This window comes from Clytia hemisphaerica, unplaced genomic scaffold (genome assembly GCF_902728285.1).
Source record: "Clytia hemisphaerica strain Z4C2 unplaced genomic scaffold, Clytia hemisphaerica genome assembly, whole genome shotgun sequence".
Lineage (NCBI taxonomy): Eukaryota > Metazoa > Cnidaria > Hydrozoa > Leptothecata > Clytiidae > Clytia > Clytia hemisphaerica.
In genome coordinates this window covers 542,796-570,409 of record NW_027104048.1, presented here as the reverse complement: position 1 = coordinate 570,409, position 27,614 = coordinate 542,796, and the positions used below count along the sequence as shown (strand labels likewise).

Here is a 27,614-nt window from a genome sequence, read left to right as displayed (position 1 = left end):
GAGTGTAAGAGCATTCCTGTTTATGGCAAAGCAAAAACAAAAATCAAAAAACAATTCATAATATCACAAAAAACAAAGCTGTAATTCATATGCAACGATTATTTAGTTCTTCCCTTAAGATGTGCTTTTGTGGAGTAGGCCTAAGGTTTAGCGCTGTTTTGTTTTGTTGGTTTTCAACTTTTGTCCTTGTCGCGTTAAGTTGGTGAAAATGATTTCTCGCTCAGTTTGGATGTTTTTGATTTTTAGTTTGACACGCGTTTTCTGAATTTTAATTAGCTTTTTCAGATAAAAACCCCGTTTCTTACCGTCCTTTTTACTTTTCCGTACTCAATGCTTTCGCCTTCCTTTGTCTTCACGGAGATTGAAAATTCGAAATTGAAATCTTCTGCCAGTTTTCGTAGCTAAGAAAGAAAATGTTGTTGTTTATAGGTACGTGGAAATCTATGGACACAACTGGAAATACAAGATGGTGCCTACCGGGCCAAAAAGGAAGTTCCGTACACAGATATAGACTTCATCGGCTCCACCATAAATGCTACAAAGTATCTAGAAGGACGTATTACCAATAACAAATTTCTAGCGTTTATTTTATACAATAAGTTAAGACATAGTGGTATAGTAGTCATCACTTCATTGGACTGACAAGACACCTAGGCTGGTATAAAGCTGTACCAATCTTTAGAAAAAAGACTCAGTTAATATCGATTGCCATTGTTGTAAGCAGGTGGGCCCCATGCGTTAGTTAGTGAGTTGGTAATTAAAGACCGTCCGAAAACTAACCATAGAAAGCCTAGTTTTCATTGTTTTCGTATTTCATTAGCGATAATAAGGAGCAAATTCCACCCTCGAATATGCGCGTACACAATAACATGTGCATGCATAATATTCGCCGATCAAACACATACATCCATGCACAGGGATGATAGTTCGGACGAGGAGCTGATCTTTTTTGACGATGTTGCCAATGAAGCGAATACCCACCTTCTAAAAGCATTACTTACAAAAACCCAACCGTTGATTAAGGAGTCTTCAACACAAAACTCGAGCGAGAAGAAGCAAATCAAATCAAATCAAATCTCAAAGTTGACAATTGAGTGAGTAGGTCTTAAATTGAAACTCCTGCTCTTAAAAATAATACCTACAAAAAAATTATGGTTTCTTTTTATTCAGTGTCATGAAAGAGAGGATAGCAAACATGCTTGTTGAGCAACCAGAATACGATAATGAATACCATGACCTTTTGACTGACAAAAAGACAAAGAAAAGTTGCTATGCTGATCTTTACGTGCGAATGACCATGCAGCGATAACGTTACTTGTATCTACCAGCCCCATGTATACAGACCAGCTCCTTGTGTTATAATTATAATAATTAGTATTACATTTTAGCCATTATTTATATCTAAAATAAAAAAATATAATAATAGTTACCCTTTGTAAAATCTTAAGCATCCGCCGCCGGTACTCTTTATTCCGAACCGTTGCTTTACAGCAGTTGATGAAACGTTTAAGTTTAGCTAAAAAGAAAGCTAAATGTTAATGTTGTGTAGTCTTTTTGTTAACCTAGCATCAAATTTAGAACAGAATTTTTTTTCCTTTCATTTTATCACTACTGCCCGAAAAATCTCATGAAGATCAAAAGTGGCACAAAGAAACAAGAGTGTATCAAAAATAAATCCTAAAACTATGACATTGATAGGTTTTAAGTGATTGAACATAAAATTTCAAAATTTGACAAAGAGGCTAACGCTATCGAGAATGCCATTGCACTCACTTGTCCCAAAAAATAACTTCAACAGTTAATGTCAATGATACTGTAAAACCAGCTAAAACTGTGAAGATACTCCATTTTAGCTTTTAAAGATATTTTAATCGTACTTATGTGGTTTTATAAATAGATTTTTACCGTTCATTGAGATACCTATTTTCTAGATGATGAAACATTTACTCTTGTCTCCCGAATAGACGGGGGGGGGGGGGGTCCGAATAAGCATGGGGTAGGAAAATTTTCTAAATTGTAATAAGCGGGGGGATGGAATAAGAGGAGGGGGTAATTTGAAGACAGAATTGTTTTAACTGATATCAATTTCACCAAAAAAAGAGAAACTTCAACAAATGAACACGTAGAATAAGAATCAATACTAACAAAAAGTAACATTTTAACAAGTTTGAGGTCTATCTACACAAAAAAATATTGAATTATTCGAATTTAATTAGCAGGGGCGTCTTAATAAGAGCGGGGGTGATGGATTTTTTTTCTCTTGACAATTAGCAGGGAGACGTCTATTTGGGAGACAAGAGTAAATACTTTCTTTTGTTACACGCTTTTTTATAAGAAGTATAATTTATAAGAACATTCATGATGGAATTAATAATAACTTTAATAGAACAGAACCTATGAATGTCAATTTTTAGAGCATTTTACCAGTAAATTGCCAATTATCACCCAGCAATGGTAAATCTAAAAAGCTTTCACAAAAATGCCAAATCTTTGCCAGAGGTATGTAGTACATGCTAGTGCAAGGTTAGGTTGTATACTAACCTAAGAATATACCTTATGAGTGGGGTAGGAATATCCTAGGATGATTTTCCCCGAAAAGTTAAGAATAGCCAGCATGAAATGAAAAAACACACCACTCTAAAAAAAAAACATGTCAATCCCCCTTCCTTGAATACACTAAGGGAGTATTTTCTTAAGCACGTGTAGCAATCAGAAAATAAGTGACATAAACATGAAAGTAACTGCACAAAAGAACCCTTATTACCTAACATTACAAAAAAGGCTAAAAACAGATAAAATAATAACCGCAAGGGAAGAAATTTTCGTAAGATCAAATTTTCACGGAGTTTCATTTCGCGATAGAGAGAATTTTTTGTTTGCAAAATGTAAAAAGACCAATTTTAAGGGTGACTTTTTAAATCCTGAGAGTATTCGTGTTTCGCGGAATATTACTTCGCAGATTTGTCGAAAAACCACGAAATTAAATTCGGCAAAAACTTGTCCCATTAAAATTTCTTTCCTTAATACAATAAAGAAGACTCTTGTAAATTTGACATACCTAATGGCATCTTCCTTGTAAAACTTGCAATGTAAGCCATCATGCATTATTTTTTTTATGTGATGATACTCGTGAAGTACCAAGCACCTCTTCCCCAGTGAGCCTTCTGCTGGTTTTATAAATTTTATTTTAGAACTCCACCTTGTCAATGAGACAAGGGTGTTCTAAACTTGTCCAGGTTTAAGGTTTTAGTTCTCATAAAAACGCTATATTATAGACATTTTCAACATAATACTTTGCGAGGCCTTTCTTCTTGAAAAGTCGTATAAAGGCTGTATAATTCTTACCTATTCTAATTGACTTTTCTATTTGACTTTTGAATTGCACACACGGTTTCCGTCGCCACAAACGTCAGTTTAGCTTGCACATCTATTTACGGTTAAACCGCAAACACACAAATGCAGTAATACACCTCTTACTAGTAATAAATGGTTGTAGCTGACACTATAAAGGAGTTAACCCTATTTTTATCAGGGGGGGGGTGTTTTCCACCAGGCTGGCACTCTTTTGCTAATAGCTCACTGAAAAATTTTTTTAACACTCTGAAAGTTCTTGACTTTTGATATAATCCTATTAGCAGCATGTATACCAAATTTTACAATTATACACCGACCAGATCAGGTTTTATGACTTTTTTGTGCAGGCATATCATAAAATCCAGCTAAAACCCTGTAAAATCCAAAAATCTTAAATTTAGCATAACTTTTGATCTAGTCATCCAACTGACTTCAAATTTTGACAGGTTTTAGGTATCAATAATAAATTCTAAAAAATATTTAAAACATTTTCAAAAACTGCTTATAAGAAAAATAAATGAGCTCAAATTATGCGCCATTCCTTGTTTACTTTGTAACAACTAATTACCGAAAGTATATTACCGTCTATCAAGAGTTATTGATTTGATTCTTATAAAGTATATGCTTATAAGAAAAATGAATATGCTCATATTGTGCGCTATCTCTTGTTTACTTTGTAAGAACTAATTACCGAAGGAAAGGTATATTACCGTCTATCGAGAGTTATTGATTTGATTCTTATAAAGTAAATGCTTATTAGAAAAATAGATATGCTCATAATGTGCACAGTCCCTTGTTTACTTTGTAAGAACTAATTACCGAAAGGTATATCACCGTCTATCGAGAGTTATTGATTTGATTCTTATAAAGTAAATGCTTATAAGAAAAATAAAAATGCTGATGTTGTGCGCCATCCCTTGTTTACTTTGAAAGAGCTAATTACCGAAAGGTATATCACCGTCTATCAAAAGTTATTGATTTGATTCTTATAAAGTATATGCTTATAAGAAAAATAAATATGCTCATAATGTGCGCCATCCCTTGTTCACTTTGTAACAACTAATTACCGAAAGCTATATCACCGTCTATCAAGAGTTATTGATTTGATTCTTATAAAGTATATGCTTATAAGAAAAATAAATATGCTCATATTGTGCACCATCCTTTGTTTACTTTGTAAGAACTAATTACCGAAAGTTATATCACCGTCTATCAAGAGTTATTGATTTGATTCTTATAAAGTATATGCTTATAAGAAAAATAAATGAGCTCAAATTATGCGCCATTCCTTGTTTACTTTGTAACAACTAATTACCGAAAGTATATTACCGTCTATCAAGAGTTATTGATTTGATTCTTATAAAGTATATGCTTATAAGAAAAATGAATATGCTCATATTGTGCGCTATCTCTTGTTTACTTTGTAAGAACTAATTACCGAAGGAAAGGTATATTACCGTCTATCGAGAGTTATTGATTTGATTCTTATAAAGTAAATGCTTATTAGAAAAATAAATATGCTCATAATGTGCACAGTCCCTTGTTTACTTTGTAAGAACTAATTACCGAAAGGTATATCACCGTCTATCGAGAGTTATTGATTTGATTCTTATAAAGTAAATGCTTATAAGAAAAATAAAAATGCTGATGTTGTGCGCCATCCCTTGTTTACTTTGGAAGAGCTAATTACCGAAAGGTATATCACCGTCTATCAAAAGTTATTGAATTGATTCTTATAAAGTATATGCTTATAAGAAAAATAAATATGCTCATAATGTGCGCCATCCCTTGTTCACTTTGTAACAACTAATTACCGAAAGCTATATCACCGTCTATCAAGAGTTATTGATTTGATTCTTATAAAGTATATGCTTATAAGAAAAATAAATGAGCTCAAATTATGCGCCATTCCTTGTTTACTTTGTAACAACTAATTACCGAAAGTATATTACCGTCTATCAAGAGTTATTGATTTGATTCTTATAAAGTATATGCTTATAAGAAAAATAAATATGCTCATATTGTGCGCCATCCTTTGTTTACTTTGTAAGAACTAATTACCGAAAAGTATATTACCGTCTATCAAGAGTTATTGATTTGATTCTTATAAAGTAAATGCTTATAAGAAAAATAAAAATGCTGATGTTGTGTGCCATTGCTTGTTTACTTTGAAAGAGCTAATTTCCGAAAGGTATATCACCGTCTATCAAAAGTTATTGATTTGATTCTTATAAAGTATATGCTTATAAGAAAAATAAATGAGCTCAAATTATGCGCCATTCCTTGTTTACTTTGTAACAACTAATTACCGAAAGCTATATCACCGTCTATCAAGAGTTATTGATTTGATTCTTATAAAGTATATGCTTATAAGAAAAATAAATATGCTCATATTGTGCGCCATCCTTATAAAGAAAATAAAGAAAAAATCAAAACTGTGGAGCTAAAAACACAAAGATATATGACGTAATCCAAAGAAAACCCGCGAAAATCGTCCGTGGTTATACGAGCGTGTAATTTGTAAATTAAATTTAGTGAGTTCGTCCACCGTATCAAGCACTTTCGTTTTCTAATTTTTTTTCCGATGACACCGCGAAAGGCTATCGTAATACTTTCGCTATGCGAAATTAAAAAAAGAGAACTTGAAAATATTCCAGGCTTACATAATATATGCTTATGTTATGCGTAGGAATTCTACAAATCTGGGCCTTCGTATGCTTATATGCTTATAAAAAAAACATGTAACGACCTCTAGGCAAAAATGGATGATGGGTATGTGCGGACGGTAAGGGTCGGTATTTCACCTTGCCACTCACGTAGAGGGTATAAGAATTATTAGGTGTCCAAACTTAATTTGCCTTGAAGCATTATCAAAATAAGGGATATAACACATTTGTTTAAAAGGTGAATAAGATAGAGGAGATATGGTTATCAATTCAGTATCATCTTTTACAAATAGTTTTTTTTATAAAATGTAAAATGTTCCACCACTTTTTCATAATCACAAACTTTGATTAGAACATCATCTTCGCAACGCACCAGTGTAACCTTCTGTATCACATATACTGGGCTGTCTTTGGTTATTATTGGAGTCTTTGGCATCTTCAAGAACCCCCTCTTCTTTAAAATATCGTAATTCGACCACATCTTCTCCATTTTTATCTTTTGACACGGCCAGAACAACAGCAAACTCCAATTTCCGATATACCACCGCTACATTATTGGAATATTGATATCATAAGGTGGGTATTCCTTAATGCCTTCGAACCACTTATTCGTGTTCTTTGGAGAGGAAAAAAGGATAGGGGATGTAGGAGATGTAGGTAAGGTTACAGTTGTAGAAGTCAAAGAAGTAGGAGACGCTGAAACAGCAGAGTTAGAAGTAGGAGTGGAAGAAAGATTAGTAGAAGAAGTATTTAAAGGAACAAGCAGAAGAGAGTCTGAAACAGACGTGACAGTGGTTCGAGTGGCAGGAGCAGTTGAAGAAAGGTTAGTAAAAAAAGCGGAAACGACAGAGCTGGAAGTAGGAGTGGCAGAAGCAGTGGAAGAAATGGTCAAAGGAACAAGTAGAAGAGAGTCTGTAGCAGACGTGACAGTGGCTCGAGTGGCAGGAACAGTTGAAGAAAGGTTAGTGGAAGAAGCGGAAACGACAGAGCTGGAAGTAGGAGTGGCAGGAGTAGTGAAAGAAAGGTTAGTGGAAGAAGCGGAAACGACAGAGCTGGAAGTAGGAGTGGCAGGAGTAGTGAAAGAAAGGTTAGTGGAAGAAGCGGAAACGACAAAGCTGGAAGTAGGAGTGACAGGAGTAGTGAAAGAAAGGTTAGTGGAAGAAGCGGAAACGACAGAGCTGGAAGTAGGTGTGGCAGGAGTAGTGAAAGAAAGGTTAGTGGAAGAAGCGGAAACGACAGAGCTGGAAGTAGGAGTGGCAGGAGTAGTGAAAGAAAGGTTAGTGGAAGAAGCGGAAACGACAGAGCTGGAAGTAGGAGTGGCAGGAGTAGTGAAAGAATGGTTAGTGGAAGAAGCGGAAACGACAGAGCTGGAAGTAGGAGTGGCAGGAGTAGTGAAAGAAAGGTTAGTGGAAGAAGCGGAAACGACAGAGCTGGAAGTAGGAGTGGCAGGAGTAGTGAAAGAAAGGTTAGTGGAAGAAGCGGAAACGACAGAGCTGGAAGTAGGAGTGGCAGGAGTAGTGAAAGAAAGGTTAGTGGAAGAAGCGGAAACGACAGAGCTGGAAGTAGGAGTGGCAGGAGTAGTGAAAGATAGGTTAGTGGAAGAAGCGGAAACGACAGAGCTGGAAGTAGGAGTGGCAGAAGCAGTGGACGAAGAAAGGTTAGTAGAAGAAGTTTTCAAAGGAGAGTCGATGTCTTTCTCTGCTTGTCTGATACGTTTGATTTCAGCTCTTGAAACTCCCATTTCTTCGGCTTCGATACTAAAACAAAAGAAAAAAATTAGAATTACATCGGAGATCTTTCTTCAAACATAACGTGAGAAAATTTTAAATTCAGATGTTACCCAAGAACCATTAAAGATCCGACATACAAGTTTTTCTGTAAGAATAATGCGTTTTCATCAAATTTTACAATATTCTTAGTTTAATCAAAATCCAAAATCCAATCCTAACATTCTTATAAAGCAAAAAGCCTTTTTTTTGTATTGGTTTTTCTTCGAAAATACAAAATTGTAAGAAATACTTCAGGAAAAACTTTTTGTATGTAAAATAATACATTTTTCAAATCGAAAAGCTTTGTCCAATTTAATTCAATATGTTGTAGCAACCACAGTTTATACAAACATGCTCCAGTAAATACTTACTCTAAATTAGTAATATATCTTTTATCTCGAATGTGGCTTGACAATCTACGTTTGATGTTCCTCCTCGCATTATCGGTGTCTTGCATTTTTAAAGTTCGGATTAACTAAAAAAAATAATAAGATACATCATAAAATGCTGAAAAAATATAACTTAAATTGTAGTTTATCGAGTTATTTCAGATGGTTCTAAAGTTTACTGCACGTAAAAATTGGGCAAGGTTAATGCAAAGACAGTCAACTTCATTTCTACTATGCCATTCGAAAACTGTTGAGAAAATGGATATGTTAATGATTTAAAGCAAGTATGAAAGATTCTTTTATTACTGAACTAGGGCATGACAAATAAATGATTACCGAGGTTGCAACATCATCCCTTATGCGGTTTGCGACGGCTTCTGGCGTTTTCTTGCTCAAATCGCGTTTTTCGATTTCATCGTTCATAAGAATCTGATTTAAAAAGAAATAAAATAAAAAAGCTTGAAATCAATCTAGTCCATATTACACGTTTTTTTATCATAGGAACGAACTATATAAGGTGGGGGGCGTACGAGGTTTCGAATTACCGCCATCCCGGCCAAATATTTTGAAAATACCGGTCCCGCTAATTTTCCCATAAAATTCTAAGGACTAGAAGTCAAAAATTCGGCAAAATGGAATAGAATGTGTATGAGGTCGATCACTATTTTTGTATTTTGTTTCGATTGCAAAATTTCAGCCTAATCAGACAATTTTAGAAGTTTCTAGTCTGCCCCAAAGTTTAGCCTCGTTTTGAGGCTAAAACTTGTGACCACGCCCAAAGAAATCAAAACTGTGAAAAAATGAAAAAAAACACAGATATCTGTAAAGCCGGAAGGGCTAGATTTGCGGCCTGGATCGAAAAGTGAAGCTCATTCTTGTTTGTCTCATCCTTGTTTGGGCTTTGGTAGGATTTCCTACCAAAGTCACCTGACTAAAATCATGCAATTTTACTGGTTTGAGAGATGCGAAATAGCGTTTACCACCTAATTTTCTTGGTCTCGCACTCCGAGAACAATGAAAATGCTAGATCCTATCCATCACCTCGAAATTCAATTAGGTCACAAAATCGTGCTTCATTTTTTTTGCTGGATAAAGGTTAAAGCGCGGGTTAAAGCTGCAAATCTAGCCCTTTGGGCTATGATAAATCATTGAATAAAAGAAACACCCCAGTAGACTCCAGCCTACCCCAAAGTTTCGAGGTGACAGGACAAGCTGATCGAATTCAAAAAAAAAAACATTCAAAAATTCGAATCTTTGTCTGGTTTATCCTAGGCTGAGGTCATATCTCCTGCGCTCGGACGTAAAACTTTTTCTCTTCGAAGAGAAGCTTAAGTGGAATAAAGGAGATATGACGTAGCCTACTTTCTCCGCGAACAAAACGTTTTTCTAGCGTTTTCATAGGAACCGGGCTTTATAAAGCCCCGTGCACATCTGCATTAACGTTTCAAATAAGGTTTATTATTAAATGTAAGATCCTTGTTTTTTGGGTGTTTTTCGCGTTTTTTCACCTTTGCTGACTTCTGTGACAAGCTTTTTTATAGTCCGAAAATTTTATGTACATCGTCTAAGTATGGCTTTTACCGAAATACCGTTGTTTTTTATAAGAATTACCTCATCCCGGACGAAAAATCAGGTGTTTTACCGTCACCGTGGCTCTTGCAAAATACTGTTTCCCGAACACTTTTTATCGTTTTTCCGCTTCCCGGCCATAAATTAGGCCTTATCCCGAATACTGCCAGATCGTACGCCCCCCACTATAAGAACATAAGGCTTCGATCGCCAACATATTAAGAGCAAGTTAAGAACATTTTAGAGCTTTGCTGTCTCTAAAACACCCGATTTCTTAGGAAAATGGACACAAATACACGAAAAAATGGCGAAAATAAGTACATGTTCAGAACATTTGTACGGTTCAAATCCAAAAAGTTAAGAACATATCTCAATGCTTCAAAAACTTTAGATGTTCTTATAAAAAACGTGTATCACCCTAGCAATTGCTCAGTTTTTGAAAAAAGAAAGTTTTTATTAAGTATCGAAATCAATTCGAACAAAAATCTTTGTTTCATTTCCAAAAATTCGATGTTATAATAAATTCGAATTTAAGCTTTTTGTTTTTCAAGACTTCGAATGTAATCGTGGTGTAGTGGTAAGATACGATATGTTGTACCATTGAAGTTCCAAGTTCGATACCTTCTGTAGGCGTTTTTTTAGAGTTATAATATTTAGTTTGCATATCTACTTAAATTTTAATTATACTAATAAAAAGGACAGTTTCAACGAAATCTAAAAGTATCTTTAAACTTAAGAAATCGTATTCGACCCGAATATTTGACATTTTTGTAAGTTAAAAATATAAATAGCTAATCAACAAACTTAAACGTCACTTACCATTAATTTTCTATGGCTTCCAGTACCTCTTTTAAAAAATCGTTTCTCATCATAAGTCTGGTTGGTGGTTGATGGTTGGTCAAATTGGACTTGCATTTGGTTTTGTTGCTTTTTTAATTCATTGGCAACAAAATACTCTTTTAAAAAAATCAAAACTACTGGATCATATAACGGATGTATCCTGCCGTTATTAAGCCAATTATGAGATACTAGCATATCTATAAACTGCCTATCATTGACGCAATCATTCACTTTTTGAATGTAATCTACCGGCGATGACTCGTTAATGTTGTTGGCCATTTTATTAAAAAGTTTTGCTGATAAAATTGACAAGTGACTCCAGTAAAAATGTAAAACCAAAAAGACCGAACTTGATTGAACTGACTGGTAATTATAAACCATGATTCGAATCAAACGAATGCGTCATTAGGACAGGAAATGGTAGTGATAAAAGTGATATTCGAACGTAACCCGTCGATTGACCAACACAAAGCCAACGGGTAACCGACGCACCACCAACGGGTGACCGACGACCGACGCACTACCAACGGGTGACCGACGGATACCCTTTTTGAAGTCGAGGCTGTTATTTTAAAACGTGAAACCCTCAGAATGCTGGTTTTAATCAAAAATGAAGTGGAAAACAAACCTTTTCACCAGAAATGAATGAAAGTTCAAAGTCAAAAGGTATGTAATTCATGGTAAAATTTGTCTATGATACAGGGTCGTACAGCTACAGGGTGTCTCACAAAAAAGTGTACTGAAAAAAGTGAGACAATTTTTAGAAAGAAACTGAACTATTTATTCAGCTTGGTTTTCAAAGCTGAAAAATTACATTCAAACAGCCTTTCATTTAACAAGACTGATGCATAGGTTTGAAAATTTCATCAAAATGACAAAAAAAGATAGCTGTCAATCAAAATTTAATTGCGCTCTTTTTGCTCTGAAAAATTTATATTTTGACTTTTCTAATCGCAAACCTGGTGTGCAGCTTCATAATTCTAATCCAAAGACTCATTTTACACCGTAATAAAGACTGAATAAATGTGTCTTTCATTAATCCAAAATTTAAGTCGAAGAAGTTTCTAGTTTTTTCGAACAGTAGGGTCAGTGAGTTTACTTTTTTAAGTATACTTTTTGTGAAACACCCTTTAGGGGATGAGGTGGATTAACTTTCGTATGGGCTTTTTTCGCGAATTGAAGACCCTAAATATTCGCGTGAAAAAATTTCGCTTGTCAGCCTTTTTCAACTAATTCTTACACTTTCCTAGGGCTTTTGGCAAAATCCTGATTTTGGGTTTTTCGCAAAAATGGCCGAAATTCGTGAAATAGCGAAATTAATCCGCGCAAAATTTGGGACACTTAAGGTAAAGTGTGTATCATGAAAAGCAACGATTTTATGAAAATTATCTCATTATACTTTTATTATAGTATACTTTTTTCCTCGAAAATTCTCGATCTTCGCCGTTTCGCCTTGGCGGCCAAGGTCTGCTAGGTTGGCAACCACAAGTAAAGTCCGACAAAGAACTGTCACTATAAGTATTGAGAGCTTCTTTGACTTGAGTGTGGACATAGCTGTTGAACGCCACTTGACAAAATCAAATATGCTATTATATCTCAAAAAAGAATAGTGTGAACAATTTTGAACATTTAGCTGATTCTCATGTGACGTCTTCACTTTTGTTTTTTCCAAAAAATATCACAACAAATGATGAAAAATTCTCGTTTCATTACTCTCGGGTACCTAATAGCCGGGGGGTTTGGAATAAGCAGGGGGGTTGGAAAAATTTTCAAAACATAATAAACACCCTTGTGTCACAGACCTGGTGTACCCCCCGCCCCGGTGAAAAAAAGGCCAAAAATTCGTCCCCAGTGAAAAAAACACCCTACATTTTCAACCCCACTGGGAAATTGCCCTATGATTATATCCCCATTGAAAATTGAATGGAAAAAATTGGACTCCAAAACCATCCCCACTGGAATTTTTGAGCTGGAAACAATAGACTTTCTATCCCCATTGGGATCTCGATAGAAATTTTCATCCCCACTGTGGGAAAAGGTTCCACCGGGGCACTGAGACAGGGGTGTTAATAAGCGAGGTGGGGGGGGGGTTTGAATAAAAATGTCCTGGGTGGGAAATTTTCGAAAAAGAGGCTTATTATTATACAGCAGAATTAAGACAAAAGAGGGAACTTTCAAAAAGAAATTCCCAAAAAACAATAAGCGGGTGGGGTTGGAATTAGAATGTCCTGGGTGGAATTGATTAGCAAAACCCCCGGTTATTAGGCACCGAGAGTACACGAGAAGAAATCTTGACAAATTTCGAAATAAGCTCTACTCTACAAAGCCAGTGTTGTTTTTATTGGATTTGGAGAGTTTGGGTGAGTCCAGAAGTTAAATGGGAAATTAACTTAATGATAGAAAGGTGCCCAGTGGTAAAACTTCAAATTAATTCGCTGGAGGACAGAATCAAGTAAATCAGGGCTAAATTTCAAGGTTCTCGACTCACTCGTTGACCAAAAATGGTCAAAAAACGGGGGAAAAACTGTCAAAATTTTAAAGGTGGATTTTTGTCAAATTTTTGCATTTTTTTGACTTTTTAGCTAAAGTTAGACCAAAAATGACGATTTCTAACTCAAACTGGGCATTGTAGGAGGGCGGCCCTCCTACATAGGCCATGTCTGATATATACGACATTGGCACTTAAAAGGGTTAATAATACGATAATTAAAATTCTTGAAATTAGGTATTTTACGAAAGTAACTATATTAGATTGTAAAAAAGTGAATTATACAATATTATCAAGTTTGGTGGTTAAGAGAGCCCAAAACCCAACTTTGTAGATTTTAAGGGGTATCCACTGGTATATAATATGTTAGAATAGGAGCGTTCATTGAAAAAGGAAAGGCAAAACAAAGATTAGTGTACGCTTAAAGCGAATCCGGAGAATTTTCAAAATAGAACCAACAAGCGATGCTTTTACGGACCTACCTGTTTATAAAACTTTATATAAACTTTTAATACAAAGATTAGAGTCTGGACATTTTTAATACCTTCAAAATTTCAAAATCATAAAAAGCTCTCAAATTTCTCATTTTTTCAAATTTCAAAATTTAGAAAAATACTTGGCACTTTCGATACTTCCATTAATATATTTCATATTTTCCTTTTTCGAAAAATGAGCTCATTCATATTTTGGACAACGCTATTCTACGTATCTGTACAAAAAAGTAATATTCTGAATATTCTGGGGAAAAAAACATATTGGGGCATTTTTTTTCGGAAATCGGGCTCCACCACATTTTGGCTACCACCATTTTGCACCTTTGTACCAAAATTCTAAAAATTTCTATGATTCACTGTGATTCCGTTAAAAGTTGGTAATAACAGGTTTGTCTGTGAACAAAAACATGTTATTTTGTAGGACCTCCAAGTAGGTCTAAATATTATTTTTTTGTATACATTCAATTGACATTTTAAACAGTCTGCCGACAGGTGCTGTTTTTAAGATGACGTCATAACATTTCTGATGGCGTCACCAAATAGAAAATATACAATCATCATCATATGCCTTTTCTTAAAATATAAAAAACTCTATCCTTTCTTTGGACGTGATTCGATAAACAAAAAAATCATCTTTTCTTTAAAAGGTTTTAAAAATTTTCCTTGAAAAATACAAGAAGAAACAGACTTATTTTTCCTTATCATTTTTTCTGGAATTTTTCTTCTTAGAATTATTTTTCCTTACAAAGGTCTACCTTACTACAATAAAAAAAATCATTTTCCCTTAAAAATACACAATATTATTCTGTTGCCTTTTTTTCGTTCTTCATTTAACTATGCTTTGAAGTGCTTGCTACTCTGCTAACACTTTACTATTTAAAATAAATTTTTGTATTGATGAAATTCTATATTGAAGTCAAATACCCGTTTTTTTCAAGACGGGGTACTACCATTGTAAACCGACGAGGTTGTGCCGATGTAGTTAAAAAAACGTATCCTGCGCCGGACTATAAAGTTGCAAAAAAGGGACTCTGAATGTGACTGAAAATGGCAAAAGTTTTTACTTACTTTTTCCCAATAAGGTCTACCTTACTACAATGAAAAAAAATTATTTTCCTTTGAAAATACACAAATCCCCGAGCCTGATCTTTGAACTCTTTAAACCTTGAATGTGACTTTAGGAGAAAAGCGGCATCCCGAAAGGGACTCTAGGGTAAAAAAGGTACCCTGTCTAGCGGCACATTCCCATAACCGATTTCTCTAAATACTCCCTCCCTGGGTTATGGCTATTCAAAAAATCTTCCCACCAGTACAGGACTTATCTAAAGTTTTGTCTGGTTTGTAGAGAGTATACTAGGACTAAAACGAGTGATTCTTAACATAGATAATATTAACATGGATGAATTTGTATCTTTAGATCTCCAGCCATGCTACTGCGATTACGCTGGTTGTACTGGAAGGCTTTTGACAAAACGAACTTTAAGAAGACACAGTGAGGAAGACGCAAAGCTGCTCATTGATTCAAAAAGACGAGCATTAGAAAACACCACTGAATACTCACGAAAAATTCAATACGATGAATCCCTCTACAAAACAAGCACAGTTGCTACAACACCAATGTACACTGGATCGAAAAGAAGTGTACTTGAAGCTCTTTTTGTCAAGATTAGAACCTTCGTTTCTCATCCGTTTTCCTCAAAGGAACAGCTAGATGAAGAATTACGAAACGATAAAGAGCTTTTTCTACCACAACCAAACAACATGCCTGGTTCGTTTATGGAAGCTCGTTCTCTTTTGAAACCATTTCTTGTGCCCTTAGAGAAGTATGATGTATGTGTCAATGACTGTGTCATATTTCGGAACGAGTACAGCTTCTCTCAAGAATGCCCTGTTTGTGAAGAGAAAAGGTACGAGGATGGAAAACCAAGAAGAACATTCACATACTTTCCACTTGGACCAAGACTGGCAAGAATCGCTGGATCTAACATCCTGGAAAAGCCGGAAGAATGTCGCGGAACAGACGATGAATGGATTAAAGACATTCATGATACCATCAAGTGGAAAGAATGGCATTCTCAAGATGGCATGCTCCATGGAAAGATTGGTAAGGAATAATTGATTTATAAGTCCTTAGAATCAAATTTCAGAATAAACAGGAAATAAACAATTTCTAAAATTGTTTTCGTATTCCTGTATTTAAAAGAACTTAGTATGAAAGATAGTAAAACGTATTTCAAAAGCAAATAGGATCCATAATTCATGTGAGTTACTTTTGTGAGTTATTATATCCATGAGCTATGTGTTGTGACGTCAATCCGCGAGTGATTTTAAATAATAACTCACAAAAATTTAATTTTGTGAGTTAATAACTCATTTTTATCAATAAACAAACCACGAGTTGAAAATATGAAATACAGCATTTATGTACACGCTTTTAGCAAATCAGATTGCTTATATTTTTTAAGGTTTTCCCCGTGGATGAATTTTATACAGAAAAAAAAACAAATCAATTTGGATTTCTATAAGATTTATGCTGATGGTTGCATTCTTTATTCTTATTAAAAACGTGTAGTGTATTAAGAAAAAATACGATTTGTTTTCTAGGTATTGCTACTTCATTTTGCACTGATGGCGTAAACCCTTTGAAGTCAAATAACCGTAGCTATTCAATGTGGCCACTTATGCTTCAAATCTTAAACTGGCCACCAAAGTTCAGAAAGTCTTTTGCTGGTATTCAGCTCCTTGGTATCGCACCAGGGAATGGAACAAAGGAACCAAAAAACTTAGAGCCTTATCTGTAGGTGTTTGTTGACGAGATGAAAGAGCTTGCCGAGTGTTCCATGTATATAATCGAGAATGGAAAGAAATGAAAGTCAAGCTGCTACAGTACGTGTTTGATTTCCCGGCTATCGCAAAAGTCATGCACACACAAGGTCAAGGTATGATATACTATAATAAAGTTGATAAAAAACCGGAGTTGAACAACTTCTGGGTAATTGGTCCTTTAAATCAAAAGGGACCCTAGCACTACGGTGTAACAATTTCTAGATCGTCAGTTTGCTCAGAAAATTTTATGTATATGTACGTACTACCGACATTTATAATTATCGCATATCAATTTACAATAAAATACAATTGAACATTTCAAATAAACTTTTAGGTGGCATTAGTGCATGCCCTTGGTGCCAAAACAAAGGACAACGCGTGTGCAACAAGACGATCTATCCCGGATCACGCAAATTCCTCGAACAAGATCACCCACTGAGAACGTCTACTCTTTACTCTCATGGTAACGAAACAGCTGAACGGCCAGCAGCTCATACGAGGGAAAGCCAAGTCGTATTAAGAAAGCAATACGATGAAAAACCTAACAAGAGTCAAAAGGAAAAATTTGCTAAAGAACACGGAATTAAAGGTAATTTTAAAGACATTTTCCAGAACATTTTGGAACTTTTCCTGAAACCGAAGCTGTTATAAGTGAGGTAATACCAGAATGAGGTAAATTCTCTTTCAAAATTATCCTCGCTATTCAACGCATCTAATCCGCATTATCTTTCACGAGTGTTGGGATTATTTAGTGTGCAAATTTTTTCGAGATCTATATTTGTTCCCTGAAGGTATCTAAACTATAGAACGTTCTTTAAACCTTACAATATTTCTTTTAAAGGAAACTATGTCCTTATGCAGCTGCCGTACCACGGGTTTAGTGAGGACTACCAACCAGACGGGATGCACACAGTTAAGCGTGTCACATCATGCATTATTCACTGGTTATCCCAGCAAAAACCAAATAAGTTTCCTCTGGAAAAGGTAAAAAGGGCTGAGGAACAAAATCACACCAATGTTGATTATGATGAGAACATGACCTACACTTTAACGGCTGAGGATATCAAGTTGGCAAACGAACGCATCCGTAAAGTGATCTTCACTCCAGATTGTACTGGATTCAAGGGTGATGTTTTTACCAAAACATGTGATGTTTTAAAGAATCATCATGGATGGCAAGAGGTGAGACTTGATTATTTTTTGAATTTCAAGAATATTCTTGGATTTAAACTCCTTATTAAAGTTTATCATGCATCGACTAGAACTTATGATACCCTTTGCCTTACCTTTACAATTTCAAAAGCGAAGATTTAAAATTTTTACTTTCCAAGTGAAAGGTCTTCATACTCAATTTGTACTCGAGTCAAACTATTCATTCACCATGTATAAAGGATGGTTATCCAAATTATATATTCTAGTACACCGTTGAGAATCTCTGGACGTATGCTCTGCGTGGCTGCCTTCCAGAAAAGCAACAAAGAACACTGACGTACTTTTTTGCCGTTTTGACGCATTTGTTTCACAAGAAGTTCACCAGTACACAACTTGAAAAACTCGAAAAACACATGCATACATCACTTTCACTCCTAGAACGCGACTTCCCCTCCATCTTATTGAATATCACGACACACATATGTCACCATTTCGTCGAAAATATGAAAAAGTTTGGACCCTTGTACGCTACGTGGATGTACTGCTTAGAACGTTTCAACTCTTGGATAACCAGAAGGTGCAACAATAAGAACCACATGGAAAGATGTGTTATGGAAACCTACCAGGTAATATTGAAATCAATTTTTGGAGGCGTGGTACACACATCTTTTACTAGCAAACCCATTTTTTGGCTCAGTGCTGGAGTTGCTAAGGATTCTCAGGAGTTTAGCCCAAAAGTTGCTTTATGGATTTTGAGCCAAAAACACTTTTTGAATTGCAAAATTTTACCTCATTCTCACTAAAAATGCCTTTTTGGTATCCAAAAGAGCTCAATCACAGATTTTAATGCCAAATAATGGCAAAACGTCACCTTTTGGGTTTAATTGGTTAGACTAGGTTATTATGTCACAGTTGATTAGTTGTTGGGGGATTTTCAGGGCTCGACCCTTACCAGCTAAGTTGCTTAAAGAATTTTATGTATCTAATTTATTAAAGTGTATTCGAAAGTACCTAGTGGAGAAAAAATAAAGAGAGAAAAAGCACACCTTATTTTGATGACATTAGATGACAAAACACAATTTTTCAATGACGTTAATTTTCTACGTTTACAAAATTCTGTGAAAAAAATGGAAAAATTTTATTTTTCATTATAGCTATTTGATTGGGTGGTTTTTTGTGAAATCACAAATAAATTTCCAAATGCGTTCGATGCTAGAAATACCGTCTGCCAAAAGACACTTCTTGCTAGTGGAGAGTTCGAACCAAGCAATCAATCAAGAAAGAGAGACAAACCTACGTTGTTAAATGATGCTGAAAAATCCGCCATCAACACTCTTCTAAAGCCAGCAGAAAAGATTGAAAGTGCCACCTTCATCAAAAAGTTTAACCAAGTCAACGAGTTCTTAGAAGAATACTCGATATCCGTGGGTAGCTATTGCCAATTCAATGATGCTAACTTCTGTAGAGTCGAGAGAATTTTGAGAGTTGACATCGAAGGTACAGACACTTTCGTCCTTCACATCAAAATGTTTCAATTGTTTACAGATCAAAACACAGGTAAATAGTTGACAATACGCATTTTTATTAGGAACAAGTTTATAAAATTCGTTTCATGAGCATTGTCTCACTCAGTTTGGAAAAAGAAATTATAAATTATATTGAAATTGTTTTTAGAATTTTAGTTTCAAAGAAGTCAATTTGAAAGAGGGAGTAATACGCTTGATATGAAAAATTAATTTTTTTTCTAGGATTGAAATACGGACTTCAAAACGGCACGTCATTGGGCGATTCTCTAACTTTACCAAAAAATGTTTGAGAACCAATAGTCTACGCAAACGACGATAAAAAAATTTGGCTTCTTACGATCAAACCCGAGTTAGAATTCGTATGGTTGGAGGAACACATTAATTCTTGAATCATTGCACTCTTTTATATATTTTTTTATTTGACTTCGATTTGTTGATTTTCTCTAGGTTCAAGAAAATTTTGTATTTTTAAACTTTTTAAGTTGGAACATTGATTCAGCTCAAAGAATGAAAGTTTTCTTTGAAATTTGGCACCGCAGGTGTAAATCTTTGGTCCAAGAAAGCTCAAACAGTTTTAAAAGTAACCCTAAAAAGGTCAGCGTTTTAGAAAAGATGCACAATTCTTTTGCATTTTAGCTTGGAGATATGCTTAGCATTATGCTTTTTTTTGCTGAATTTGAGCCAAAGTATGCTTGTAAACGCTATGTTCATAAAACAGTAAGAGTGTATGACATAACTTTTATCTCCAATTTTATCATTTTATTACCAAACTCAGGAGTTCTTACTTATTTTACATTGACTTTTTACATTTACATTGAGCTTTTAATTCGTACAATGAAAATCGACATTCTACTACTGACGTGATTAATAATTTGAGATTAGACGTACGCATTTTTACGAGAGTCAAGAAATCCCCCTCTTTCTCAAACTCTTAAGGACCTTAAGGGGTATCATCATATTTCTTTCAAACCATCTTTAAAACTTGAATGTGAAAAGTCCAAAGTACAAATTAAATTATACATGACTTCGAATGTTCATACTTTATATTTATAAAAAAACGTGTTAGTTATAATATTTCATTTCATTTGTTCATCTTCAGTATATAGCTTGAGGAAGTAAATATCTTAAGAAAAATTCACGATCAACAGATGGAACTCAAACTTAACTGTTTGTCCATTTTTTATTCAAATATGAAAATCTATGATTTCCTTTTTTAACGCCCATTTTTGCATTCTGAACATGCAATCCTCATTTTGGTGTTATTAGAACAGAATTTCTCCCTGGCCCAACAGAAAAGAAATTCACAAAGTTGGTCTTTTCACTAGGCATGAAATCGAAATAAAAGCCAAAAAATCAGGCAGGTGAAAATTTTTGATCTAGTCAACTTGAAAAAAGAGAAAAGAAAAGTTTAAAAAAGGAAAAAAGGGCCATTGATTGGAAAGTTGCATCAAAAACACTTAAAATATCGCATACCTTTTTTTTTTGGATTCAAAATGTCCAAGAGATGTTGTCTTCTATGTGTCTATACATCAAATAAAACTGATGGAAGATGCGAGACAACATAAAAACTCTTTTAGATTTGACGTAATGGCGCCAGACTTTTTCTCTTCTCAAAAGATTGCTTGAACAATGAATACTTTTAGTATATTTTTTGTAAGAACACAATAAAACATAAGAAAGTTTCGCGGAACTTTTGCTTTTATTCCAAACTTTGTATCTTTTCATTCCATTCGATCACTTCTGTCACTTCATAAATTTTTGTACTGCATACGTAATTACAATATATGATTTTAGCCTTCATGATCAATTTTCGAAATTTTTCCTTAAAAAACTGTCTGTTCTTATAAAAATAGTCTCTTTTGATGGTTGATCGAATTTTATTAATTTCGAATTATTTCGACGTTTCAATTGTTTCATTTTACTCAAAACTTTCCCACGATATAGACTAAGAATCTAGTACGTTAATTAATCAAGTGGCGTGATAGTCTACCCACGATCGATAGTGATTTTGCCCAGGGGGCTTGGCACTGACTCTGACGGCCGACAGGGGCGTCCTGCTGGCTGGAGTTTGAAAGGTAGACCCTGTCTTGTATAAATGTTTAGTGAATTTGGGAGCTGATAGAACGATAAATCCTATAAAGTGGCATAAAAATGACTGAATGTAGGCGAAAATTGACAACATCTTCTAATTTCGAATTTCAAGATCTTTTGTCGAGCTAGTGAAGGAAACCATTTCATTTGGACAATTTAGTTGGGTGAAAGTGACTAAATTGTAAATTTCGTCGGGGAAAAGTAACGAATTTGAAATTTTGGTCGGGGAAAGTGACGAAAATGTCTCTAGGTGACGAAATTTTTCCCTGACGAAAAAAAAACCCGACTAAATAAAACTCCGACATTTTTTCCCTAGATAAGGTACGTTATGTGCCGCCATTAAGGGTGCCTTTTTTAGCTCGGAAGTCCCTGAAACTAACTGTAAAGGGTTGAAAAAAATCCAATCACAGTCGCCCTGAGAGTCAGAAAAATTGCGAATTCTCAAATTTCTTAAAATTCCTATTGAAATCCCAACAGGGGACGAAAATTTTAACAAATCTAGCGGTGAGCTGTGGACCCGGCTGGTCATATTGAGAAATTATTTTGAAAAGAAAGTGATTAATCAGCTTTTGTTGGATAAAAAATTCGGGGGAAAATATTTTGGTAGGGAATTAAAAAATCGGACATAAGTTTTAGTTACAGAAAAATATATTGAGAAAGCTAGAGATGTCGTGGAATTTTTTAGACAGGGAGAAATTTCGTCTCAACCAACCTATACATATTTTCGTCCCTCCTGCCCCCCGGACATTTTTCCCCGATAAAGTACCTTCAGTGAAATGAACATGGAATTTACACAACAAAAGGAAATTGTTCTCGAATTTCTTAAAGAATTCCGATACTCTTCCGTTGAAAAAAAATTTCTTTTGCATCCTGGTTGCTCAAATTCAAAACATGAAAACGCCCTATGTATCGCAGAAATATTATGTTCAAAATATGATGAATGGATCAAATCGATAGATTCCTTCAAATATTCATTAAACTAAGTGAAAAAGCACGAAAGTACAAACTCGCATCCAGTCCCCGGGGGGGGGGGTGTAATAGGGTTGCGAGCTGACGGGGGGGTGCCGCCCGACTTTCGAACTTTGGACCCTTACCGGGACTAAAAAAGAGAAAACCAAGGAAAATCTTGTGAATTTTACTACCCTCGGGACAAATTTGACCAAATTTTGATCCTTCAGAGGGTAAAAGGTTGAAATTTTGTAGGTGTCAAAATTAAATTTATTTAAAGCTGAATAAATATTAGGAAATTTACAAAGTTTCTAGGCTTTACTATTTTAAAAGTTATAGACGGTTGTTTCAGGTGAGTGCAAAGTTAAAGTTACTGAAGTTAGAAGATTTTAAATACAGAAAAACCGTAAATTTGATCATTTTAACATTCCCAAAAACTAAAACCTCGTCTTCAGCTTAATTCTAAGAGTAAGAATTTTCGGAAAAATGGCCAATAACAAAATCTTTCCGACCCTCAGGGATTTTAGCGCGTCGGAAGAAAATTTATGCATCGAGTGTCGGATAGTTACTGCATCTATGCCATATTTGAACGACTCATATTATGAACAACTTAATTTCTGAAATAATTACAAAACTACTAAAATACACTATTTTAATATCTGATCTGTTCCATATTGATTTGCTGGTTCTGCTCTGGCTGTCTTCCTGAATTTAAATTAAAGAGCGAAGTATTTAACAAAAATAAATTATGGTGGTTTCACAAATCTTTTTGGCTTTTAAGCTTCCTCTAAACTAAATTCCTGCTTAAACACTATAGAGCCTTGGAGAATGAAAATAAAGTAATCCATCTAAATGGGATTTGGATGAAAGGCATGACATGGAGAGAGGGCTTTCACGATTATCGGAGGACCTTTGATCCTTTTTCTATACACAGCCTCGGAATTTGAAAATGAATATAACACGATAAAAAACAAAAAAGATTTTGATACAAAAATATATCACTCACGATTCACATCTTTATATATACAAGACGCCTTAGCGGCGTGAAGGCCCAGCGATGTCTTCTTATTCTATGTTGTTTACGCTTCTGTGAAATACGCTTGAAAATTTTTTATCTGCCTGTGTTGTGTTTAATTTACGTAATTGTGAGGTACATTTTCTTTATGTCTGAATCTGATATTGGACGCTTTTTGTACTATTTTTACTGTTACAACTACAGTACCATACATATACAAAGGTTTTAAATTTGAGCTAATTAATAAGGCACTTATAAAAGGGATTCAATTATTTCGAAAAAAAATAATACTACATATATACAGCTGCATAAATTAAGCTTCAAAAAATTATAAAAATTGAATTAAAGTTACGAAACGCACCATAATAAACAATCCTTTAATTTTTCATTAAATCTTAATCCGGGGGGAGTACCAGGGTTGGCGAATGAGGGGTATGTGCGGACGGGACCTCCATTTTTGAAAAAAAGTCATACCCTTAGAACGAATTTATTACAATTTTTTCTCTGGAAATCAAAAAATTTCCTAGAAATCCTGAATTTTCCGACCCTTAGAGAGACTTTAAAAGGTGAAAAAACCGACCCTTACTGTCCGCACATACCCATCATCCATTTTTGCCTAAGTACCCCTTCCCCCCGGGTCTTAATCATATTGTTTTAATTGTTGAAAATAGCCAACATTTACTAGACGATGATCTCATATTTACTGAGAAATTTCAATGTTGACAATTTGGACAAAATTCACAAAAAGGTATGGCATTCTAATTTTGTTTAAGATTTCAATTAATAGTATATTAAGAGAGGTAGTCAAAAGATTTCCCACAAACAGTTAGTCACATTAGCATCCCACTGAAATGCGTATCAAAGATTAATGCTGCCATTGCACTATATCGGTTACTTGACTCGGAAGCAAAAAAATGCGTCACAAAACTTCTAATAGGATTCATGAAAAAATAAACTGGCGCTTTTTAATGAAATTACCTTAAAGGAAGAAATTTTGGCGGAAAGAAAATTTGGCGGATTTGGCCAGAATCCGCTAAATTAAGTTCCCGCCAAATTAAACTTTTAGAAAATATGATCTCTTTTAAGGTGTTTTTGCTTTTTTTTTGCTGTTCTTATGCCATTTTAAGGATAAATTTTCTGCAAACGCCAAATCAAATTCCCGCCAAATTTAGTTCTTTCGTCCATCCGACAAATTAAATTCCATCTAAAAGACTTTTTCGGCCATCCGCCAAATTAAATCCTGCCAAAATTTCTTCCTTTAAGGTAACATTACCAAAATTTTGAGCCATAGATGAAAAAAATTTGAACCGAGCCAACGTTGAAAACTAATTTGAAGAACAACTTCTCAAGAAAAAAATATTCAGGGGAGAAGACACCCACCTAGATCGACATGCACCAACGAATAGGCTATTTTCCTGACCTCAATATCTCCGTTATATTTTGAAAAAGAATTTTCCCATAAAACAATGAAATGTGCGATTGAAGTAAAGATGGCAGGTGAAGCGAAGGATGGAATTGTTAACAAATTCAGACAATTTTGCGACTTCCTGACTCAAAATAATCGGAAAATTAAGAGAAATTATCAGTCGGTCGGACAACAAACACAAGTTATTTGTAATTGTGGCCTAAACCAATCTAGATATTGGTAAACAATGACTGTTATCAGTAAAATCTGTAAAGTTATCGGTAATCGAACGAATCGCTACATGGAAGCCTGGAAGGTCACATATCTCAAATATCTTTGGTCGTTTTTAAGCATTCCATTTGCCTGGACCTTTAGACCCTTCAAATGATACCAAAAGTGCAATCAAATCTATATAGAGTTTCTTCAGGAAATTTGCAATTCAATTTGATTGTCCATTCTGTTTGATTGGATATGATATTGACTCGAAAGTTTGACTTTTATAGTGTGACCTGACCAATCCAACAATTGCTCTGTTTTGTTTTTGCCATATATCAATTTTGTTTAACTGTATATCAATAAGTATTTCATACAAATACATATATACATCTGTGATAAAATTCTACCCAAAGCTGATATGATAATCAGATTGTCATAATCATATAAAAGTCCAATAAGTTTCATGGTGTTTCATGCATCATGTTGGCATCATGGCACAATGTTGAATAACGTCAATACAAAATGTAAACAATGGTAGTAAAAACTTGCATGAAGATCATAATCATCCGCCAGCATGATTCAACACCATTGATTTTTTGGAAATTTTATTTCCAGTCACCAACTATTTCATATTGATTTGTCTTGTTTTTCTTGTAAAAAAGTTGTACTGTACCAGTAGCTAGGAGGTACTAGCTAGTTGATTGCTCGCTTTAATACTCGAGCAAATCTTAATATGAGGCCCCCCCCCCAGTCACCTCTCAAATCACGCAATCACGCAAAAAAAAAATCCGAATCACGTTATCACGCAAAAATTTTCTTTAAATCACGATCACGCCAACCTTTTTTTGATATGGCTAGATATAACGGGAGTATAACTAACACCAAACTTGTTACTTCGGTTACTATCAAAAGAGTATCAAAACAAAGGCAATGTAAACTCGATGGTGACCTTGTAATAATTTTTGTTTAGTTTACAGTGCTTTGTTCGAAATACATAAATGCAAAATGAAAAAATACAATTTGTAAACCTAAGCAATATATTTTTTATTAAACGTAATACTTCTGCCGTATCGAGAAGATCGTCCAAGTAAAAAGGTTGCATCACTTGAAATCGAATCAATATGATTTGAATCGCCATTCACAATTGTTTCATTGTCATCATTATCACTTTCGGATTCATATTCTGGGATTTCATCTCGGTCATCTGCTTGTACTTGTTCGTTTGTATCATCTCTTGTATTTTTAGTAGTTCTTTTAACTGTTTCAGAATTGGGAGTGAGTTCTTCGTAATATGCATTCTCGGGTAGAGTGCCTGCTCGAGCCATCGTTGTTTCTTGCCTTCCACTCCGCTGTCTTACGACTGCACCATTAATTGATGCCCACTCTCTCATTTCTTGCTTTTGATCTCGAGATAATTTTGTTTTGGTATTATTTCCTCGTTTTGGAAATGTTATATCTTCCAATTTCACTGCTGTTTCGGAAACAGGATACCATCTTTCCCTGCTTGTAAAATAGTGAGTGCTCCAGTTTGAAATAGCCTTGATAGATTCTTTGATAGACGAATAAAATGATTGTGCATATTGTACCATGGTTTGTGTTCCTTGTTTCTTGTTGACGGTGGAATGCAAATTTTCAACAGCCAATGTCATACAACTTAATAGATTGGTTCTTTGATACTGGTATGTTTCAACATTCTCCTTCAATTTCTTCAATCCCCACAGCAAGATCTGTTGTTGCTGCTGAAATACTTCTTTCTGGACCATTAAGGTTTTTTTGATGGTTGACTACAGACCGAATAGATTCGATGTTTGTAGAAATCATTTCATCACAGCTCGTAACCAATGATATTGCCTGTTCTAGTGACTTTAAGGAGTAAGTTTGAAACGGAAAATGCATCGGCAATTTTTCCCAAGCCCCTTAGAAACTGTGCAGTCTGTTTTAAGGTTGTCAACATTTTGATTGACCCAACACGCTTGTCAGCACAGTAAATGACGTGATCAAATTCGACAGCAATCCCAGTGCATTCGTAAAACCTGCAGTACGTGGTAGTACCATCCCGGCTTCCTTCTGTGTCTTTTTTTCCAGCAAAGATTTCAAGACCACTTTTGTTCCAATAATACAAGCAAGTTTTAGAAGGGAACAGAAAACCATCTTTGTATGAAACGATACATTTAGGACTTTGATCCACAAGAATTTGATTGATCAAATTTGTCTCCAAGTTCAACAGTGATACACCTCTGTTGTGAGATACAATAAGATCAGTATCCATTGCTTCAATCTCCACTACTTGATTCCATTCAGAGGGATAAGTTATCTTATGGCTGATGTTTGCCTCCATACCAAACGAATTAGATTTCATAGAGCATAATGAAATAAATTTCACATCTCCAAAAGCGACATACACTCCATCAGAACTGATGAATGATAGAGCTTCGGGTTGATAACCAACACATTCTTTACCGTCATAAAACAACACTTCATTTTCCTTATGGTGTTCGTACTTTTGCTGGTAAACAGCTTTTTGGTGTCTCAGTAGACGTTCTCTACAAGATGTGAGGGTTCCATTAATAGGTAGATTGAATAGAGCCATTTTCTCAGAAATAGCTTTCTTAGAAGTAATTTTATTTACTGCTACTTTTGGATCAGAAGCTTTATCGACAGGATGGAAGTAAACCGAGGATCCGCCATAACAATAAACAATACCACTTTGATACCGGATTCTGTCACCATCGCAAACATCAAACAGCTTGATAATCTCACTGATAGGATTATGCAATTTAGCTTTATATATTGTTGAGCCTGATTCATTTGCACACAAGAATAATAAATATCCATGCATACCAACTGCTACCGATGATAAGTTTGC

General features: G+C 34.9%; 3 protein-coding genes across 3 annotated transcripts; all 3 read left to right on the top strand.

Moving 5' to 3' along the window:
* Positions 1 to 6,610: 6,610 nt before the first annotated feature.
* On the top strand, positions 6,611 to 7,831 carry LOC136811899 (uncharacterized). The gene has a single exon (XM_067068521.1). The coding sequence runs from the start codon at positions 6,611 to 6,613 to the stop codon at positions 7,829 to 7,831; it is 1,221 nt and encodes a 406-aa protein (XP_066924622.1).
* A 7,388-nt stretch (positions 7,832 to 15,219) lies between these two features.
* Positions 15,220 to 16,377, top strand: LOC136811910 (uncharacterized). Its single transcript, XM_067068529.1, has 2 exons — positions 15,220 to 15,673; positions 16,174 to 16,377. Exons 1-2 carry the CDS (start codon positions 15,331 to 15,333, stop codon positions 16,368 to 16,370), a joined length of 540 nt encoding a protein of 179 aa, XP_066924630.1. The 5' UTR covers positions 15,220 to 15,330; the 3' UTR covers positions 16,371 to 16,377.
* A 58-nt stretch (positions 16,378 to 16,435) lies between these two features.
* Positions 16,436 to 18,576, top strand: LOC136811897 (uncharacterized). Its single transcript, XM_067068520.1, has 5 exons — positions 16,436 to 16,508; positions 16,730 to 16,984; positions 17,237 to 17,577; positions 17,814 to 18,173; positions 18,544 to 18,576. Exons 1-5 carry the CDS (start codon positions 16,436 to 16,438, stop codon positions 18,574 to 18,576), a joined length of 1,062 nt encoding a protein of 353 aa, XP_066924621.1.
* Positions 18,577 to 27,614: the final 9,038 nt, after the last annotated feature.

Bases quoted from the DNA above. Each gene is read 5' to 3' on its own strand.
- LOC136811897 (XM_067068520.1), top strand. From the start codon at position 16,436: ATGAAAGTCAAGCTGCTACAGTACGTGTTTGATTTCCCGGCTATCGCA. The intron at 16,985-17,236 runs GTAATTTTAAAG...TTTCTTTTAAAG, and splicing joins TAAAGAACACGGAATTAAAG to GAAACTATGTCCTTATGCAG. The intron at 18,174-18,543 runs GTAATATTGAAA...AATTTATTAAAG, and splicing joins GTGTTATGGAAACCTACCAG to TGTATTCGAAAGTACCTAGT.
- LOC136811910 (XM_067068529.1), top strand. From the start codon at position 15,331: ATGCCTGGTTCGTTTATGGAAGCTCGTTCTCTTTTGAAACCATTTCTT. The intron at 15,674-16,173 runs GTAAGGAATAAT...TTTGTTTTCTAG, and splicing joins CATGCTCCATGGAAAGATTG to GTATTGCTACTTCATTTTGC.
- LOC136811899 (XM_067068521.1), top strand. From the start codon at position 6,611: ATGCCTTCGAACCACTTATTCGTGTTCTTTGGAGAGGAAAAAAGGATA.